Source organism: Oryza sativa, chromosome 7, assembly GCF_034140825.1.
Source record: "Oryza sativa Japonica Group chromosome 7, ASM3414082v1".
Lineage (NCBI taxonomy): Eukaryota > Viridiplantae > Streptophyta > Magnoliopsida > Poales > Poaceae > Oryza > Oryza sativa.
Window position 1 is genome coordinate 17,927,447 of NC_089041.1, and position 19,017 is coordinate 17,946,463.

General features: G+C 41.1%; 3 protein-coding genes across 47 annotated transcripts; all 3 read left to right on the forward strand.

Annotated features, from left to right (window-relative positions):
• Positions 1-5,901: 5,901 nt before the first annotated feature.
• On the forward strand, positions 5,902-9,874 carry LOC4343243 (spindle and kinetochore-associated protein 1 homolog). Of its 3 annotated transcripts, none has more exons than XM_015790264.3 (10): positions 5,933-6,102; positions 6,221-6,345; positions 6,807-6,922; positions 6,997-7,090; positions 7,197-7,258; positions 8,234-8,339; positions 8,715-8,744; positions 8,816-8,929; positions 9,472-9,578; positions 9,666-9,790. In XM_015790264.3, the coding sequence occupies exons 1-9, from the start codon at positions 5,997-5,999 to the stop codon at positions 9,547-9,549; spliced, it is 831 nt and encodes a 276-aa protein (XP_015645750.1). In that variant the 5' UTR covers positions 5,933-5,996; the 3' UTR covers positions 9,550-9,578; positions 9,666-9,790. The 3 variants fall into 3 exon arrangements, with proteins under 3 accessions (NP_001409088.1, XP_015645750.1, XP_015645751.1); XM_015790265.3 differs by having other exon boundaries at positions 9,680-9,790; NM_001422159.1 differs by having other exon boundaries at positions 5,902-6,102; positions 9,472-9,874.
• A 410-nt stretch (positions 9,875-10,284) lies between these two features.
• Positions 10,285-15,044, forward strand: LOC136357335 (uncharacterized). 9 transcript variants are annotated; one of them, XM_066312537.1, is made up of 11 exons: positions 10,285-10,873; positions 10,954-11,122; positions 11,555-11,597; positions 11,702-11,818; positions 12,025-12,079; positions 12,215-12,387; positions 12,496-12,694; positions 12,816-12,916; positions 14,149-14,254; positions 14,556-14,645; positions 14,764-15,044. In XM_066312537.1, the coding sequence occupies exons 1-4, from the start codon at positions 10,732-10,734 to the stop codon at positions 11,711-11,713; spliced, it is 366 nt and encodes a 121-aa protein (XP_066168634.1). In that variant the 5' UTR covers positions 10,285-10,731; the 3' UTR covers positions 11,714-11,818; positions 12,025-12,079; positions 12,215-12,387; positions 12,496-12,694; positions 12,816-12,916; positions 14,149-14,254; positions 14,556-14,645; positions 14,764-15,044. The 9 variants fall into 9 exon arrangements, 6 of the variants coding, with proteins under 6 accessions (XP_066168634.1, XP_066168632.1, XP_066168633.1 ...); XM_066312535.1 differs by having other exon boundaries at positions 14,157-14,254; XM_066312536.1 differs by having other exon boundaries at positions 12,033-12,079; positions 14,157-14,254.
• An 839-nt stretch (positions 15,045-15,883) lies between these two features.
• LOC4343245 (transcription factor MYB4-like) lies at positions 15,884-18,865 on the forward strand. 35 transcript variants are annotated; one of them, XM_066312526.1, is made up of 8 exons: positions 15,884-16,402; positions 16,493-16,622; positions 16,779-16,877; positions 17,007-17,142; positions 17,632-17,700; positions 17,979-18,076; positions 18,163-18,305; positions 18,416-18,865. In XM_066312526.1, exons 1-3 carry the CDS (start codon positions 16,042-16,044, stop codon positions 16,789-16,791), a joined length of 504 nt encoding a protein of 167 aa, XP_066168623.1. In that variant the 5' UTR covers positions 15,884-16,041; the 3' UTR covers positions 16,792-16,877; positions 17,007-17,142; positions 17,632-17,700; positions 17,979-18,076; positions 18,163-18,305; positions 18,416-18,865. The 35 variants fall into 35 exon arrangements, with proteins under 35 accessions (XP_066168623.1, XP_066168619.1, XP_066168622.1 ...); XM_066312522.1 differs by having other exon boundaries at positions 17,979-18,305; XM_066312525.1 differs by lacking the exon at positions 17,979-18,076.
• The last annotated feature ends 152 nt before the right edge of the window (positions 18,866-19,017 follow it).

Here is a 19,017-nt window from a genome sequence, read left to right on the forward strand (position 1 = left end):
TTTTGAAAAAAAAAATATCCTAGTAGGCTCTATGAACATCAAACTATTTATAGGATTTGATTTGATTTTTTTCGTTTTTTATCATTTTAAATTTAAATTTGAATGAAACCCATTGAAATTCTAGACGACTACTACTTTTGAGTCACGCCAAAACTTCAGTGTTCATCGAAATTGTGAACCCTCTGTTCACTCCCTTTAGCTTTGTAGACATACATAGATCAATCCAAAGGGCATGCTTGGTCACTTTCACACATTATCACATGTGCGTTTAAAGCATCTAGGCCCCCGTCGTTGATTTTGGTAATTAATGACAAGCGCTATTTGTGAACTAACTATTATCTTGAGTTATACATTTTGAGATAGGTTCATATGATGTGTATGCCATGGATGACTATCGAGGATTAAAATCGATGGCGCAAAGTAAAAGGAATGAAGACAGTAAACTAGTGGTTTTATTTTAATTGATCGAGGAGTTTGGGCGATCAAAATTTGCTATATTTATTTATAGCTTTGTCATACTATCAAAAGGGGTAATGACCTAAACAAAAAGATGATCAAAATGCTACATTAGGTCATTTGTATTTAGACTTGGTTCTCTGTTAGAATTGAATTGCATCTTCGGTCCAGGGCCGGTCTGACCGAGGACATTATGCCGGTCTGACCGATGATCCCAAGTCGGCCTGACCAGCGGGTTGAATGCCTATGGTTGGCCTCGCGATTGGCGACCCAGAGCCGCCAGAGCCGCAGCCATGGCCGGTCTGTCCGGCCACCCTATGGCGGTCTGACCGACCCCCGTGTGTTAATACATTAAATGCACTGTAACGGCTAGTTTTCCAACCGTTACAATGTAGTCCGGTCTGATCGGCCACCCCATGGCAGTCTGACCAGTAGAGCACGGAGTTGGGGATTTCGACCCTCAATGGCTAGTCTTTGTGTGTGTGTGGGGGGGTATAAATACTCCCCCACCAACAACAGGGGGACTCTCTTGGCACTTGCTTCACTTGCATATACCCCTTGCAACTACTCTCACACTCTCTAGTGTTTGTGTTCATCCATTTTGTGTGATTGAGGGTTGATTAGTCAAGAGTCAAGTGTATTGCTTCATTGTAGAGCTAGTGCGGCACTTGATCATCTTCGAGCCGGGTCATCGCTTGTTACTCTTAGAGGTTGCCATCTCCTAGATGGCTTGTGGAGGTGTTTCCCTGTGACCTCTCCAAGGAGATTATGAAGAAGGCCCGACGCCAGTTGTGAGTGGTTTGGAGTTTACCACCTTTGGAGTTAAGGAAGAACTACCTTTAGTGATCGAGGCTTTGACATCCTGGCCGAGGGCTTAATAGGATTAATACTCATATCAACAAGTTGCAACTTCTTTTCCGGAAGCCGATCTCTAAAGAACTCTGAGGTTAAGCGTACTTGGCATGCAGTAATTTAGGGATGGGTGACCGATCGGGAAACTCTTCCCGAGTGCGCACGGGTGAGGACAAAGTGTTCAGAAAAGACTCTATGAGGGCAGTCTATAACCTATGAAAGCTGCAAGATGTAAGTGGGCTCGGCCTGGGAAAGGCGGGACGTTACAAAATGGTATTAGAGCCGACTCTCGCGGTTTCACGGGCGCGCGTCGCAGTTGCATAGGCATGTGCGCATGGCTGGTGTGGACTCTTGCGGTTTCACGGGCGCGTGTGTCGCAGTTGCGTAGGCATGGTGCGCATGGCTGGTGTGTACTTGGAGTGGTCACACAGCATGGCACATGCGCTGGCATTGGACACACGGACGTGGCCAAGAGGGAACGTTCCTAGCTTGACAAGTTGCAACTTCTTTTCCAGAAGCCGAGCTCTAAAGAACTCCGAGGTCTCGCGGTTTTACGGGCGCGTGTGTCGCAGTTGCGCAGACATGGTGTGCATGGCTTGTGTGGATATGGAGTGGTCAAACAGCATGGCACATGCGCTGGCATTGGACACATGGACGTGGCCAAGAGGGAACGTTCATGGCTTGACAAGTTGCAACTTCTTTTCCAGAAGCCAATCTCTAAAGAACTCTGAGGTTAAGCATGCTTAGCCTGGAGCAATTTAGGGATGGATGACTGATCGAGAAATTCTTCCCGAGTGCGCACGAGTAAGGACAAAGTGTGCAGAAAAGACTAATTTTGGTCTATGAGGGCAGTATATGACCTATGAAAGCTGCCAGATGTAAGTGGGCCTGGCCTGGGAGAGGCGGGACGCTTGACGAAGGGGGCATGCGGTGGATAGAAAGCTGCCAGATGTAAGTGGGCCTGGCCTGGGAGAGGCGGGACGCTTGACGAAGGGGGCTTGCGGTGGATAGAAAGCTGCCAGATGTAAGTGGGCCTGGCCTGGGAGAGGCGGGATAGTCCACTTCGTGGGCCGGCTCCCACCTCGCCCACCCCTTGACGAAGGGGGCTTGCGGTGGATAGAAAGCTGCCAGATGTAAGTGGGCCTGGCCTGGGAGAGGCGGGATAGTCCACTTCATGGGCCGGCTCCCACCTTGCCCACCCTATGACGAAGGGGGTTTGCGGTGGATAGAAAGCTGCCAGATGTAAGTGGGCCTGGCCTGGGAGAGGCGGGATGTTACAGAGGCTTGGGTAGTCCACTTCGTGGGCCGGCTCCCACCTTGCCACCCCTTGATGAAGGGGGCTTGCGGTGGCTTCGTGGTTTTGAGCGGTGAAGTTGGGTTCGCCTCAACGGGGATTAGGAACCGGCGAGTTTCCGAACCTCGGGTGAAAAATTCCTTGTCTCTTGCCTCATTTACTTATTGCATTTTCATCTGTGCAATTTACTTTCATAGAGACATATCTGAGCCCATATCACCCTAGGATTTCAAAACATAACTTAGTTGCAATTTACTTTCATAGAGACATATTTTAAGCCCACATCACTCTAGGATTGTAAAATATAACTTAGTTGCTTAGTTAAGTTTATCCCTCACCAAGCCTAGCAACTTAGGTTAGTTTTGATTAGGTGTGATTTAATTTTAATCGCCTATATATTCACCCCTTGTAATCGACATCTCGATCCTACAACGTCTAATAATTTGCTAGTCACTGGTGCATGGGAAGCGTGGGAAGAGGGGAAGGGCAATTTCCCTTTTACTGTAGTAAAGATATGCTTCCTCCGTTTTCAAAATAAATAAACCTAGTATGTGATGTGACATGTTTTACTGCTATGAGATTATTAATACTAACTCATAGTACTAGGATGTGTCACATTCCGTATTAGATTTGTTTATTTTGAGACATGAATAATATGGGATTGTGGTGGGAAGAGAACGTCGTGGTTTTTTATAAATAGGATTGGGGCGAGAAGAAAAGGGAAGAAAGACGATTGTGCTACATAGTACTAGCAAATTAGCCATGCTATGCCATGGGATACAAAATGAAACCATTTTTCCGTGTTTGTAGTAGGAAATTTTAGTTTTGTTTCTATTCATTTTCTAATTGGCTGGTTTTATGGAAAACCATTCTTTCTTCTTTTTTTTTGGTGGGGATGGGGTGCAACATCGATTTTCTCCAGTGGTTTTTTTAGATTTGTTGAAAGCGTGGGTAGAGAGGAGGACGACTTCCTTTTTAATGTAGTAGAGATAGTTGCCTATTTTTTAGGAGAAACCGTTGTTTTTATAGAGCATTAGATCACATCATTGGTTTTCTCCGCTAATTTTTGTAGATACATGGGAAGCATGGGGTAGAGAAGAGGTGGGCGACTTGGGCTGCACTCATTTATGATGGTTAGGAACTTCTCACATGGGCTTAAAAAACAAGATAACTCATTTGCACATGATTAATTTAGTACTCCCTATACAGTATGCAACATATCTTAAAGACTACAAATCTGGATATACAGCTATCCAAATTTATAATCCTAGGTCATATCCTATCCTAGATACATTTATATTGGGACTGTGGAGATTATGGGTACCCCATACACACACGGCATGGTTATCCGACTAGTTATAGGGGATAACTTATATCTATGAAATATGTAACAGATCATGACTTGGGTATTACGTTTCCTTGTATATTATGGAACGGCCTAAGGTCCTGGTTTAATGATATTGTAAAGTAGATTTAGGAAACTGATACCGTATTGGTTAAGGTTTCTATTTTGTAATCCTGCCCTCCATCCTATATAAGGTGGGCAGTAGGCCCTCTAGGGGGCAGATGAGACAACTAGATCGTCAGATCTATAATACACTCGGCGGATTCAAATCCCCAAACAGAAGTAGGGTATTACCTCTCATTGAGAGGGCTTGAACCTGTCTAAATCATTGTCTCCGCATCCATCCACTTTTAGGTCTCGTGCGCTACCCCTTTTATTATTGCCGAATTCTTGTTTCGACAAGGACATAGGGAATATTAACGGATTTCGGTGATTTTTTTTGAGAGAGAGCATTAGAGCAAGTTTAATAGAAGTATAGCCAACTGTTAGGTATAAAAGCTATTCCGTTCATCTAATTTAATAGCCTACCATACAATAGTTTCATATAAATATATAATACACTATTAATACTTAGCCCATCTATCACGAAACCTCTAATGGGCGATCGATCGCCCAGCCGATGGGGTAGCGATCGGGTAGCCTCCCCCCTCCCTCCACCTAGTTTCCTTTTTTGACACCGTATTACTTTCCTATTTTAGTAAGTTTATACACAGTTTACACATCTAAAGTTTAGAGACCAAAAGTTTATAAGTCAAAAGTTTATATATCCGATTCAAATTTGAATTTGAATTCAAATATTTTTTATATATAGTATTTCTATACATCTAAAGTTTATACACCTAAAGTTTATAGACCCAAAGTTTATAAGTCAAAAGTTTATATACCCGTTTCAAATTTGAATTTTAATTATATCCGATTTGAATTTGAATTCAAATATTTTTTATATATAGTATTTCTATACATCTAAAGTTTATACACCTAAAGTTCATACACCCAAAGTTTATAAGTCAAAAGTTTATATACCCATTTCAAATTTGAATTTGAATTATATCCGATTTAAATTTGAATTTGAATTCAAATATCTTCTATATATAGTATTTCTATACCTCTAAAGTTTACACACCTAAAGTTTAGATCCAAAGTTTATAAGTTAAAAGTTTACATAGCCGATTCAAATTTGAATTTGAATTCAAATTTTTTATATATAGTATTTCTATACATAAATTTTTTTAACTTTTGTTTTTTTTTTAAAAAAAAATTTGTGGTGTAGAAGGAGGGGAGGAGGAAGGGGGAGAGGAGGGAGGAGTGTATTGAGTATAGGGGAGGGGGAGGACGGGACCCGCCCATTAGGCGTGCCCCATCTATCACACACACGTACTCCTCCGTTAAAAAAAAACTCACCATCGAAGACAATAAATCTGAACAATCTCATGTCTAGATTCGTTGTCAAGTTATTCTTTGTTTTAGTGGAGGGATTAATATCTTAAAACTCGTGCTGCAGTTCAACATAAATCTGTACTCCGTTTTTCTTTTATCTCCTTTTCTCTTTCTTCGCATATGTTTTTTATGGGTGAGGATTCTCTACCATAATGTCACTATTACGTGAATCCCACCCTTCTATTATTTCACATGTCAGTGTCTGTAATGGTAGTGTAATTATGGTAGAAGATGTGAACCCGTTTTTTACTACCTTGTCTTATAGTATTAGATGTGAACCTGTTTTTTACTACCTATCTTATAGTAATGGTCTACTGTATCCGTCCTATAATATAGCAATCTAGGATATGATGGGATGTTTCATAGTGCAACTAATCTGGATAGACCTTCTGTCTAGATCTATTAAACTATAAAATGTCTCGGCTGATTCTAAGTTGTTATATTATGGGATGGAGGGAGTACTTGCTATTACAACAACTGATCAAGCAAGCAAATCACCGAAACCGCTCCCGAAAATTCAAATATCCAACGCTCCATTTCGCTTCCCCACCCAAATTCCCAATCCCACCCCGCCGCCGCCGCCGCCGAGCGATACCGGGGCCGCCGCTCCCCATGGACGCCGGCGACGCGAGCCGCTTGGGGGAGTCGCTGGACGCCGTCTCCGCCGCCTTCCAGTCCCGCGTCATGGAGCTCCAGGAGCTCGTCCTCGCCCGCAACAGTAAGCTCCCTCTCTCCACAACCTCACCCCTCCTCATTCCCATCTCTCTCTCTCTCTCCTCCCATCACCGAAACCCTCCGATCCCCTGACCCCGCCTGCCTCCCCCACACGTTCGCAGTGTACCCGGCTACGGCGATACCGGACCTCGCCGCCGTCGACGTGTCGCTCACGGCCATGGAAGCGCAGTTGCAGGCGGTCCGCCGCCGCCTCCAGGAGGAGCGCGAAGCCTTCCCCAAGGCCAAGGTATCGTCCTCTTTCTAAGATTTAATCAATGCACTGTTAAATTGGCAGTACAGGTTGTTCCTTGGTTGCTGATTTGACGAACATGGGGAGGGGATCGACACAACATATTTTGATTAGGACCTAAACAATCAAAGGGATTTGATACCCACTAATCCCTTGTTAATCCAATCCTCCTGTGGCGTGATGGGTTGTGTAGAAATGGTTGGATTAATCTTGCCTGTTCCTGCGGCGTGATGGGGTTGCAGTGAGTGTCTGGGTATGGGGGTAAATGGATATATCAGTTACCGTAGTTTGAGTATTTGGAGAATTGAACAAAAACAAGGTCTTTGTCTTTCTGGGAAAAAAAAGTATTATATCTTTCGATAATTTTGCTATTGCTCCTAAATCCAATCTTAATTTTGTTCAATCTACCCGTGAAATGAAATATTTCTAACTAGTGATTTCCTCAAATACTGATGTAGAAACTAGTACAACAGTCCTTGAAGCAACAGCGGAGGCTGCAGCTTATGCTTGCAAACATGCCAACTGGGATGCGCGAGGATGTCTTTGCTACACCTCTGGAACATAATTCATCAATGTATTTGTGAATATTAGGAAAATACATTGGCTGTTTCTACCTTCATTTGTGATATCAAGTTTTGTGCGTTACAGGATGTTTCCTGAGTCGCTCAATTTCAGCTCGGCTGTTCCAGAAGTCAGAGACCATGATTTAAAGATTAAGGAGGAGCCAACTGCACCACCCAAGGTAAAGATATACAATCTTATGTAACTTTTACTCATTGTCTACAATTCTTTTCAGATAGAAATTATAATTGTGTCATCATCTAATTTATTCTTTTATTACTGAGAAGAAGGGAAGAGGACCTGCACCTCGTTGGTACATATCCACTGAGGAGCTTGATTCGTTGTCATCGTGAGTTCTCAATTGCAATGATAGCTTCATTTCATTTACTTGTCTTTATATACCAACCACATTCCTTTATCTGCATCCAATATGTGGTTAAGTGTTTTTTTTTGGTGTTTACATCTGTCCGTTTGAGATAATGCGATGTATACCATATGAATGTGCTACTTCTTTCTACACCATTCTTCTTTTCTGCATACTTAGATTTTCTTTTCTGAACAAATGGTAAGAAATGCTAGGTGAATGTTTTGTGATTTACCTAGGGCCTGTTCAGATTGTAGCCAAAATAAATCTTACCAAATTTTGGCATTGTCAAAATTTTGCCAATTTGGCAATATTGCCAAGTTTTGGCAAGATTTCTTATTTATTTATTAGAGTTTGGTACGAAACTAAATGGATGCACATATTTGGCAACTTTGCCAAAAAAATGGTATGGTTTGAAATGGCATCAATCTGAACAAGCCCCTAGAATTGAGCCTAGACATGACTTGCAGTCAAAACATCTGCCTTCTTTGCCTTTGCATCATCTTTTTGCTATGTGGGTCTCACAGGCAATGAAGGTTGTCATGAGGTTTATATTATCAATCCAGCACTACTGAGTATGGAGATAAGTGCCTATTTACCTATGTTCCTATAAGTTGAAGCTGTTAAAGTGCTGCCTATTGGTTTTGTAACCCATCTATTTCATTATACACCAAGTTCAATCAGTAGAGAACCTGAAATATCAAAACTCAAGAGACAAACAATGCAATATAGCTGGTATGGTCAACTTCTTTGAGTTTCTTATAAATCTAGGTTCTTTGCTAACTTGTCTTTAAGAAATGGTTATACACTATAGAATAGACGAAATCACATGGAAGTTGGAACAATATTTTTACTCAGGAAGGTTGCTATTTCATTTTCCCATTGTGTAGAACTATATAAGACATGCAAACTGGTGCCATGCCTTCAAACTAAAAATGGCATCCCATTTTGTTACTACAGATACATGAGAGGGAGGCTCACTCTGGAGAAGGTTAACATTGCCATCAATGAAGTGGCTTCATATGCGGACGGCAATGCTCATCTTGTTGCATGTCCAAAGAAAAAGGTTGATCATTTCAATAACTTTACTCCACCTTTTATTTATAAAAAAAAATCAAGATTATTGAAAAAACAGTGGGAACTAGCTGGTTCCTGCACATAAACCAAATTTACCCCCAAAATCAGATGTTTCATTTTCTGTTTTTACTAATAAGCATCATTTGATAAACTGTAGAAATTTCCATTCTTATGTGGAGACTTTGGAGAGAACTTGAATATAATATAAGTACTAACCGTTAAGGAAACAATTGAACTTTCCCGATAGCAGAAACCAGCACATCTTTTGTCACAGTTTTCAAATCAATGGAAGTTTAACCTGTAAACAGCCATTGCCCAGTTGTATGGTAGGATTGGTTGTTGACCATCCTTAATGTTCTTGCAGTTATCAGAAGACACATGGGAGAAGGCACTGGTAAGTTCTGGAAGGATGTTGATTCGATTTACTCATTTTTGTGCGGAATCAGCATTTTTTTTTCTTTTTAGGAATTAAGGGACATTGCAGCAAGAGAGTCAGTTAAGGGGAGGCATTTCTTCTTGGAAACTGATATAAAGGGACCGGGCTTAAAACTTGATACCACAGGGAAAGCAATCCTTACTGTAAGTATATGCAGCTTTGACCACTTGTGTACAAATGATTTTTTTTCTTCTATATCTCTAAGATGATTTTAATGATATACATATTTGGTAGACAAAAATGCTATTCAAATTTTTCCCTTTGTAGTTGGCACCCTTTCAAAGAAATTTGGTAGCATAATTTGTATTTGTCAAACTTGAACGGGGTAGAGAAAGAACATGGTACGCTAAATTAAACATTAACTGTGGTATTGAAGTTAAGCAGTTAAACAATTCCATTCATATGTTTTGCCCTGTTTAACAAAATTGATTTAACATTTCATAACTCATGCGACGCACCATACTTACACTGCATTCCTGTCTGTTTATTTGTATAACAGCCAGTATTAACGAGACTACTAGTAAAGCCATTTACTTGGCACCATTAATGATGAATATTTGCTTGAATGAAAATAGGATGCTACACACTAATTTCTTGAAGATGTGAAACAAAAACTACTACTGATTTGCTCTTGCCAATTGGAATTTTCCTTTTCTGCCGCATTAATCTTCTCGTGTTTTTTCAGGTCCTTCGTCATCTCGGCCGCTTCCAGGAGACCCGGATTGGGCATCATCGCGTTTTCATACTTTCAAAACAACAGTGAATGAAGGGTCTCCTCCAAGCTTTATTTAGGTGCTGGAGAATATAAAGTTTAATTTGGTGTTAGGCTGGAGATAGATACGCATGCATTGAGCTTGTTTACTAATTGCTATGCTGTAGTTTGTTGTATACAGGTCAGGGCAAGTACTATAATGCTCTATATGCTACCCCTAAAATTGCCATATTGGATTGAGTGATGAGGTGGAGGAGATAAGTGAGGAGAGAGATGATGAACCACCCCTAAATCAAGAGGCAACCTCCACACAAATCTATTATCTATCTATCTATCTATCTATTTCTATTATATAATAAAAGTCTATTAAATTTTCTACAAATTTTCTCAAGCTGCCACGTGGCATTCTACGAACGCTTCTAAGCTGTCACGTGGCACTTTTAGAAATTAGAAAATTTCTTAAAAATCTATAAAAAAAAGGAAAACATTTTACTGTTGATTTTTATTAAATTTAGTGGTCCCATTATTTTAAGCGTTTAGATTTATCCGAATCAACCTACAGGTAGGAACGTACGCACCCCTCTTTCTATGTTATGGTTGTTAAGATTTAATCCATAATTTGTTACAGATTAATCTATCTATACTAATATAAAAAGGAGTTGTCTCCTTGCAATCTTACAGGTGAAATCCACATACTTAATCCCCACCGTCCATCCGACATCTCATCTAATCTGATCCGTCGTCTCATCTCATCATCATCGCTGTGCTAATCCCACCGATTACTCCGCCCCCGAGCGCGCGACTCCGCCGCTCCAATCCCCGCCCCATCCTCGCTCCTCTTCACATCCTCCCTCCTCTTCTCATCTCAGCCGCACGAATCCCCGCCGCCTCGATCACTCGCTCCGCTCGATTCCCCGTTGCCGCCGTTGGACCAGCCACCCTCCTCCTCGCTCTGTGTGCATCCTCCCTCTCTCAGCAGCACGAGGAATCCCCGCCGCCTCACCTGCCCCGCCTGATTCCCCGCGGCCGACGCAGTCCACCGCCGGACCAGCCGCCCCCTCCTCGCTCCGTGCGCATCCTCCCTCCTCTCAGCCGTACGAATTCCCGCCGCGGTCCACTGCCGGACCACCTCATTCGCTGGTGCGCCTCCTCGCGACTCCCCGCCGCACGCCACCGCATCGTGCCCCTGCAGGCGACGTGGTGGTTCCCCCTTCCGCCAGAGCCCCATCCGAGATGGCCGCATGCAGTCGGCGTCAATCCAGGGCCTTCCATCGCCGAGCTCGATCTGCAGCCCTTGGTCGCTGGCGTTCGAAGCTGGCCTCGGTGTGGAGCACGCCGTTCCGCCTCTGTTCAAAGCCCACCAACTCCTCCAACCGTAATCCCCAACCAGACTTGCTCCATCTATCGCCAACACTCGATCTGTATCTGACTATCTGTTGGCTACTGCCCTGGAAGGACAAGGGGCATTTGATGTTGGCAGTAGTTCCTCACCATCATCTCCTTTCCCAGCGTGCACTCCTGCATCCCCAGCCATGCCAAGCCTGGCGCCGACCTCCGGCAAGGACGACCTCAACTTTGTGTTGTTCAGCGTCCAATACCCATTCAAAATATTCCAGTTGGTCAGGTAATTAGTTACTATCTTGGCTAATTGACCTTCTTTTGTCTATTTTCTCCTATACTTAAATTGAACCATTGAACTTTGCTCTTTGTTAACTATTTCATCTTGTGTAAGTTGGAATTCCAGTAATTAAAAATGTTGATTAGGTTTCTTATTTGTCAAAATTTTAATCATATTCGATTTGGTGTATTTACCTTCTCATTTCTAGATAGCACAAATTTTGATTAAAAATTGGCTGCAATAGTGTTCTCTGAATTGAAGAGGCAGCTATTAAAACCAATTGAGCCTTAGATTGTTAATCAGGTTGTTGATATTGCTCGCGGTCACTGTCGTTCCTAGGTCTGTAACACCTCCATTACTATGCTACCAACATACACAACTTTTTAGCCTATATATGTTTTCTTTTGTTGTTCCTTTAATTTATTTAAACCTTTTCAGGATGGATAGGGAATTCAGGATGGTAGTTGGTAATCTCCTGCAGGTAGAATCCATTACTTTTTACTGTCTTTTTCTCAATCATCGCAAGCATTTTCTTTGCTTAGGGTCTGATTTATGACCTAGCTTCCATGAATCTGGTTATGGCAGTCTTCTTGGTAGATGTGGCGTTAGGATTGTGCTCCCACTCACACTCACACTCAGAGGCATATTGCCTAGGTCTACAGTCTACTCCAAACCACATAGTTCAATTCCTCCGCGTTTTAGGTAAATCACTGATCTATCTCTGTATTTGTGAGAAAATTTTTGATTTGGTATATATGACGACCTTGAGAAGTAATGATATGCTTTCTTCTGGATTCTGTATATACTTTTGTGCAGAACTGGAGTCAAATGTTTCCGTTTGTTTTGTGGCTTGATTAGTCCTGTGCCCATGCATCTCTTGCTCCCTTACTAATTTCTCTGGTGTGTAGAATTGCAGATCAATGATGCATGGCAAGGTCAGAGCGCCAATGAAGTACTAAAATGGTAAAAGAAGCTCCTGCTCCTGTAATTTCTTAGTATCTCTATGCAACAATGGATGCCCTGATATACTTTGATACAGGATGATCTGTTGATTACCATATCCGAACCATTTGTTCTGACTGTTTATATATATTGTAGATCAAGCAACTACTGATCATGCCATTTGTAGAGTTTATGTGCTTATCGTTGCAAGGTCAACAAAGGCTACAAACAACCTACAAACCTTTTGCTCCTTGGGGCTACTAAAGCGCTCTTCTTTTGGTGAAATGGCAAGACTCTGTTTCGAAGAGTATATTTGGTTGCTTCTAGAAGTAATACTTTTTGCATATAGTTTTGTTCCTTTAACCTTTTAGGATCAACTAATTTTGTTCTCCAGCACTGATTTGATCTTAATGACTCATTGCTTCCAATTCCATAAGGCACATGCTAGATGGTTATTGACAGCCACAACACCGGCGCCGAGGCGGTCTGCCCTTTCGCCATTGACGCGGCCCAACAGTCACGCTGCTCGACTGCGCCGGTGTGCCCCCAACCTCTTGTCCTTGAAGCCACGTCTTGCTGAAACGTTGCCCCAGGCACGATTAGGGCGCTTGTGGCACTAATTCGGAAAGATGGAAGGTAATTACAATCTTCGACCCGCGATTCCCTCCCCCTCTACCTCATCGTGATCCTCTCATGTTCCCTTTCGCTATTCGCGCTCCGGCGAACTACTCAGATCGGTCAATCCCTGAAATAGCAGATAGGCTGGTGGACCTTAGCTGTGGACGACTGGGATCTTGATGGCACCGATCCAAGCCTCCGAGGAGAGGGATGGCTGTGGAAGGGCACATCACTGACAAGGTAGTAATTTACCAACATCTTAGTGAGCATAATTCCACACTAATGAGCATAAAAGTTCTTTTTTTTGCTTTTAATACATACAGAGATTCAGTTCATCTGCCTCGGATTGCTATAAAAATACTAATTGTCTATTGCAGCACTATATCATGTCCATTTAACAACCAATTCTTGCACAGCTAAGAAAATGTGTGTGCACTGTGCAGCCACAATTGCAGATATAGTTAGGTACAATAAGTGAAGTTGAGGGGAATAATTTGGTGATGACTATAAGATTTTCTGCTTGTGCTTCTCAATATTTTTTAGATATGTTATCCTCTAATGTAATGGGGAGAAAGTCTGATATATTGTGATACTTTTCCTGCTGTAAAGAAGTATATATGGATTCTAGACCCTTATGCTAAATATTTTCAGTGTTATGACGTTAGCTGCCATGTTTAAATTGTTCATTTATACAGGTGATATTTTTTTCCTGCATTTATTAATTCAAATTCTAAAACTATATATGCTGTAGAATTTCAGTGTTATGATGTTGGCAGCCAAATACATTGTTTAATAGGGAATATATTTCTTGTATGCATAGTGAATTCAAATTCTGAAACTATGTCAGGTTGTTGACACACTATCATATATGGCTCACTGCCTCATTTAAATTCTTGAATCTGTGTTGACTTGCATCTCCCATGTGGTACTCAAATGGACTCAGAAGCTCCCCATGTTGATATTGCTAATCATGAGCATTCTACAATCATCACCTATAAACTTGGTTGATGGACTTTACAAATGCATCTTGTCTAAGGAATCCCTGAAGTAAGCCTGTTTCCATACGATTAATAGAACATGGCATTATGTTATTGTTTAATTTATATTAATGATGTGCGTTTTAGGAAAGAGTGTATTGTGATCTCAAAGGCTTATCCAATTCGATTGAGTCTAAAAACAAAATCATGAATCACTTCGTATGAATCATCACCTGGGCATTGAGTGTTTCAACATGATTGTACAGAGGCTTGCACACAACAAAATTCCTACATTTAATGGGTCCAAAAGTTCTGTTATAAAGCACTTCATGGACATGTGATTTTGTATAATATCTCTGATTATTACATTTGGTTTCATAGGATACTTACATCACTCTGAATTTTCTATCATTTTTATTTTTTTCGGCAAAAATTGAGCAATTTTGGACATCATCCATTATGCTGCAAGGTTATTGATGTTAAATCATTTGCAAGATCCATAGATGTTTGGCCATGGATGGATTACGATCTCGCGTTCTCCAATGTGGCAAAGTTCGCTCACTTTTGCAATGTGGAAGTTGCTTACCCTTGACTAAATCAGGTTTTCACTCTCCCTAATTCTCGAGCTCGCATACTATGTTTAGCACATTATGCTTTTCATTTCATGTGTTCTGTAATATGAGAGCTTCCATATAATTCCCTCATCTGATTGGCAGTTGGCAACAGCCTGCCGTGTTTGTTACAATTCTGAATAGAAAACTTTGCCCATGTCGGTCATGTGTTTGACAAAATGCTCCAGACACTTGATCAAATGAATGTATTTGTATTTTCTCACTTCCTCAGTATAGCAACAAAAATATTACTGGTTTGCTTTTTCAATCTGAATCACTAGGTGTTGTTAGGTTTGGAGAAGTTTGGACTGAATCAATGCAATGGACAATTCATAGAAGATTTCAAGCAGTGGAAAAAGGAGACTTCTACAACTGCCACAGGTACAATACTCTGACATTGAAATAGAAGCTGACCAATGCGCTCACATTGAAATAGATATATGTTTAAGTACAGCCTGAATTTTCCTTAATAAGGAAGACCATTTAACCATTTGTGCAGGATTAAAATTTGGTCTAAGATACAGATCTTGATGGCATGGTGGTGCTGAGTGTATGCCATAATTCTGGTGAGAGTTGGATGTAATTTGCTTGCCTTCAGGATAAATTGGATGTATTTTTTGCTGACCAACTGGATGTATGCTTTCTTAACCGGTTTTATTTATATATAACTTTAGTCAGCTTGTGAAATTATGTAAAATTCAGTTCCTGAAGTACTGGTACTTACTGTTGATTTATTTGTGCGTGCACTTACTGATATAAGATCATTTGTTATTCTCTTTACTTACAATTTCACTTCCAGCTGGCAATGATTTATACTTCAATCATAATTGTTTGCTTAGGAAGTACTCTCTCCGCTTCATATTAGATGTTTGTTTTCTTTTCTTAGTCAAACTTCTTTTAAGTTTGATCAAATTTATAGAAAATATATTATTATTTTCAAAAGAAAACAAACATATTATGAAAATATATTCAATGTTATATTTAATTATACTAATTTTATATTTTAGATGTTAAATTTTTTTATAAACTTGGTCAAACTTAATAAAGTTTGACTAGAAAAAAAATCTTATAATATAAAACGGAGGGAGTAGCAACATTGCAATGTATAAATCATGCCGGGCTACCTTGTACGTTATGGATATATTCACCAAAAAGGATTTTATAGAAATAATCCAAATAGGGTTTTTACTATGATGTATGAAACTTTATTTTTACCTTAACAATTTTTATGGTCTGCACTGCCTTAAAAAAAGTCACTATTGTTCTACTCCCTCTATTTCACAATGTAAGTCATTTAGCATTTCCTACATTCATATTGATATTAATGAATCTAGAGACATATATATTTATCTAGATTCATTAACATTAATATGAATGTGAAAAATGCTAGAATGATTTACATTATGAAACGGAGGAAGTACCTACATACATACATTGCCAAAACGTGCAAGTGCACGATTACGAGTGCTAATATAAAAAAGGAGTTCACCCCCTAGCAATCCTACGTGTGAAATCAACCACTCTTATCCCATCCGTCCATCCACCCTCTCATCCAATCTGAGCCGTCCGCTGTACACCGTAGATCTATATCCACAAGCGATTTCGCCCGATGTCATCCCACCACGCGGTAACTGCGACGCGCAAATCCCCGGTGCGATGACGACTCCGCCTGCTCGCTCCGCGCCTCTCTCTCCCCGCTCGCGTCCTCGCTCTGCGCCTCCTCTCCTCGCGACGGTCCACCGCCGGACCAGCGACCTCGCCTCCTCGCTCCGCCTCAATGCCGGACCAGCGCCGAGGCACTACCGCACTGCTGCCCACGGCCAGGCACGGTCCAGCCGCCTCTGACCGGCACCACAGCGCCTCCGCTGCTCGCAGGGACGCCGCCGCTACCCGCCCGGCTACCTCCGTTGCCGCCGCCAACACGCTAGTCTCCTCCTCCCTGATCGAGATCGAGTCGACACATACACCACCAACCACCGGCCGGCCGCCGCGCACCGGCGAGCAGGATGGGGAGGCCGCCGTGCTGCGACAAGGTTGGGTGAAGAAGGGGCCATGGACGCCGGAGGAGGACCTGATGCTGGCCTCCTACATCCAGGAGCACGGCTCCGGCAACTGGCGCGCCGTGCCGACCAACACCGGTGCGTGTTCTTGTGTGTTCTTGATCGATCGATCTGCGTTGGGTTGCGAGATCTGAGATTTTTGCATGTTTGATCTGTGCGTGTGTGCAGGGGTGATGCGTTGCAGCAAGAGCTGCCGGCTCCGGTGGACGAACTACCTCCGGCCGGGGATCAAGCGGGGGAACTTCACTGAGCAGGAGGAGAAGCTCATCGTCCACCTCCAGGCTCTCCTCGGCAACCGGTGATTTTTCTTTTCTTGGTTTTATGGTTGCTTTGATTGCTTTGTCCATGGCGTCCATGGCTGAGTGGGTTGCTGGCTGGCTCTGGCTGTCTACGATGGGCGTCCATGGCATAAGAGGATTCTGAACTGATGCATAAGAGTGTCTTGCATTTGCAGTTCTCTACCATAATCGTGGTCCACAACATAGCCGTGCTTTCTGAATACTTTCAATGGATAGTCAACGAAGCTCTACACTACAAATTTCTGCAATAACATGTACTATTATTTTTTGTCTGAATTTTGCTTTGCTTGCTACCTTTATTTTACCTGGAGACAATTTATATTTGGCCTGTGATAATACTCTATTGTAGTGTATGTACTAAAATGTGTTTTTATTCTATTTAGGAGGGATCATATGGAGGTTAGTTAACTATTGTTTATCACTGATTCTCTTCCATGCCCAATAGGTGATTTCACCAATGAAAGATGGAACATTTATTGATTGGGATATTGTTGACAATATATGGAATCATGCTTTCAGGTGAGTTGCTTTATCTATTTGATGCAGATCTGAGTAATTTTGTGCCAAAAGTGCACGCCCAAAAAGCTGGCCACACTTGTGGCAAAACTTGTCTGAAAAATAAATCTATGACATGAGAGGCACTGGAGTAACCAGGTTTGGCACGCTGCTTATGTGGTTCGCCAAACACTTGCCCGTTGCCGCAAAAGGCCGAACGTGCCTAACTTGTTTCTGGGGAAGTTTGGGATGAACCAAACTCTATCTTTAACATAGTTTCTTTAGAATCAGCAACAAAGTTAATCTTCTATGCCTCTATGGAATCTTTTGGATGTCAGCATGGTTACTGCTTTATGCCCACCATCTTTTCACCTTACATATTTATTTATGCTCTTCAAATATACTAATAGTGAAATCCCTTCTTATGTGTACAACCGGATAAAGTTGATTAAATACTAGGATTTCCTTTGTATGGCATGGAGATGCAACTACTGAAGTTTTTTGCTTTGTTAGCTTTTATCCTGAGGAGCATCCTATGTTGATAGTTGAACCATCTACAAACACAGGGCAGCAAAGAGAGAAGTATGTCCATATGTTCTGTATTTAAATTAATTGTGTTGCTTATGTGGTCCTATATCTAAATTTAACAATTCTCAAAACCTTTTTATCTTTTTTGTATCGTGGGTTGTCAAAATAAGCAACTATAGTATTTCTACGTAAAACACCCATAAAGGGTATTTCAATCGAAATCCCAAAACAGGATATTGGTTCTTTCGCTTGCTCTTGATGATACTGTAATGGAATGGCAAACCTATTTCTTCGCATTTTGGCTAACAAATCTGAATTATTTTGAAGAATAGAAGGATAGACAAAATTCCAATGACCATTGGACATGATTCGATCTGGCGTTGAATAATCAAGAATTTCCCTATCTTTTTTAACAAAAGTATCCATTAAGGTGTTTCTTTTATCATGCCATTTTTGTTATTTATCAGTTTTTTTGGAACAAAAACAATGTATTTTCTTAGTTGATGCTTTATGCAGGTATCTATTGACTTTAAAGATCATGAAGGCATAATGCATATATCAAGGCTTTGACATGGTCTTCGTGCAAGAATAAAATGCCATTTTGTGTTCGTCAACAAGTGTTATTTATTTTTAATCAACAATTGTTTGTCTTACTTCAGGTTCACTGATCTAATGTTTTAGTCTTGCACCTGTCACTTGCTAATAATGTTGTAACCTTGCTCCTGTCACTTGATAGTATTTCAAATAATTTCCAATATTATTTGTGCAGATTATATAAGGTCGCTTTAAGATTACCATGTTCAGATTCTTCTGCCGGCCCTGTTATTTACATTATGCATTGGACTATTGAGCCTGGTTGTTTTTGGAGGACCAGGGAGCATGGCTGGAGTATCATCTAGAGGATAACCTGATGTGGATTATGCACTTGGCTTTGTCTTGACAAATAATATATGCGGTATTGCTTGTAAGAGAGGTCTTGTTTTCTGATCTTATCCTGGATTGTATTAAGGACAATTCATGTGGATTAAGGAGAATTCAGAAACAAAATTTGGAACATTTGCTATAGTATTTTCTGATCTTATCCTGGGATGTACCTGAACTTAATATTCTCGGTTGTACCGGTTCATTTCTGAGTTCATTCCCTGAACTTGTTGACTAATTTCAATCTGTGATGTGGCTCAATTTTTTAATATATATCTACCAAAGTTTGGTTTGTTTATGTTATTGGTGCACTGAGATAATTTTAATTATTTTGGCTGTTACGTTGGTAAATTATGCAGTTATGACATTTTATCACACTTCCTAATTTTTATATGTAGTTTACATTTTATACTTATTTTTTTATACACGTGCACGATTCCTAGTATATCT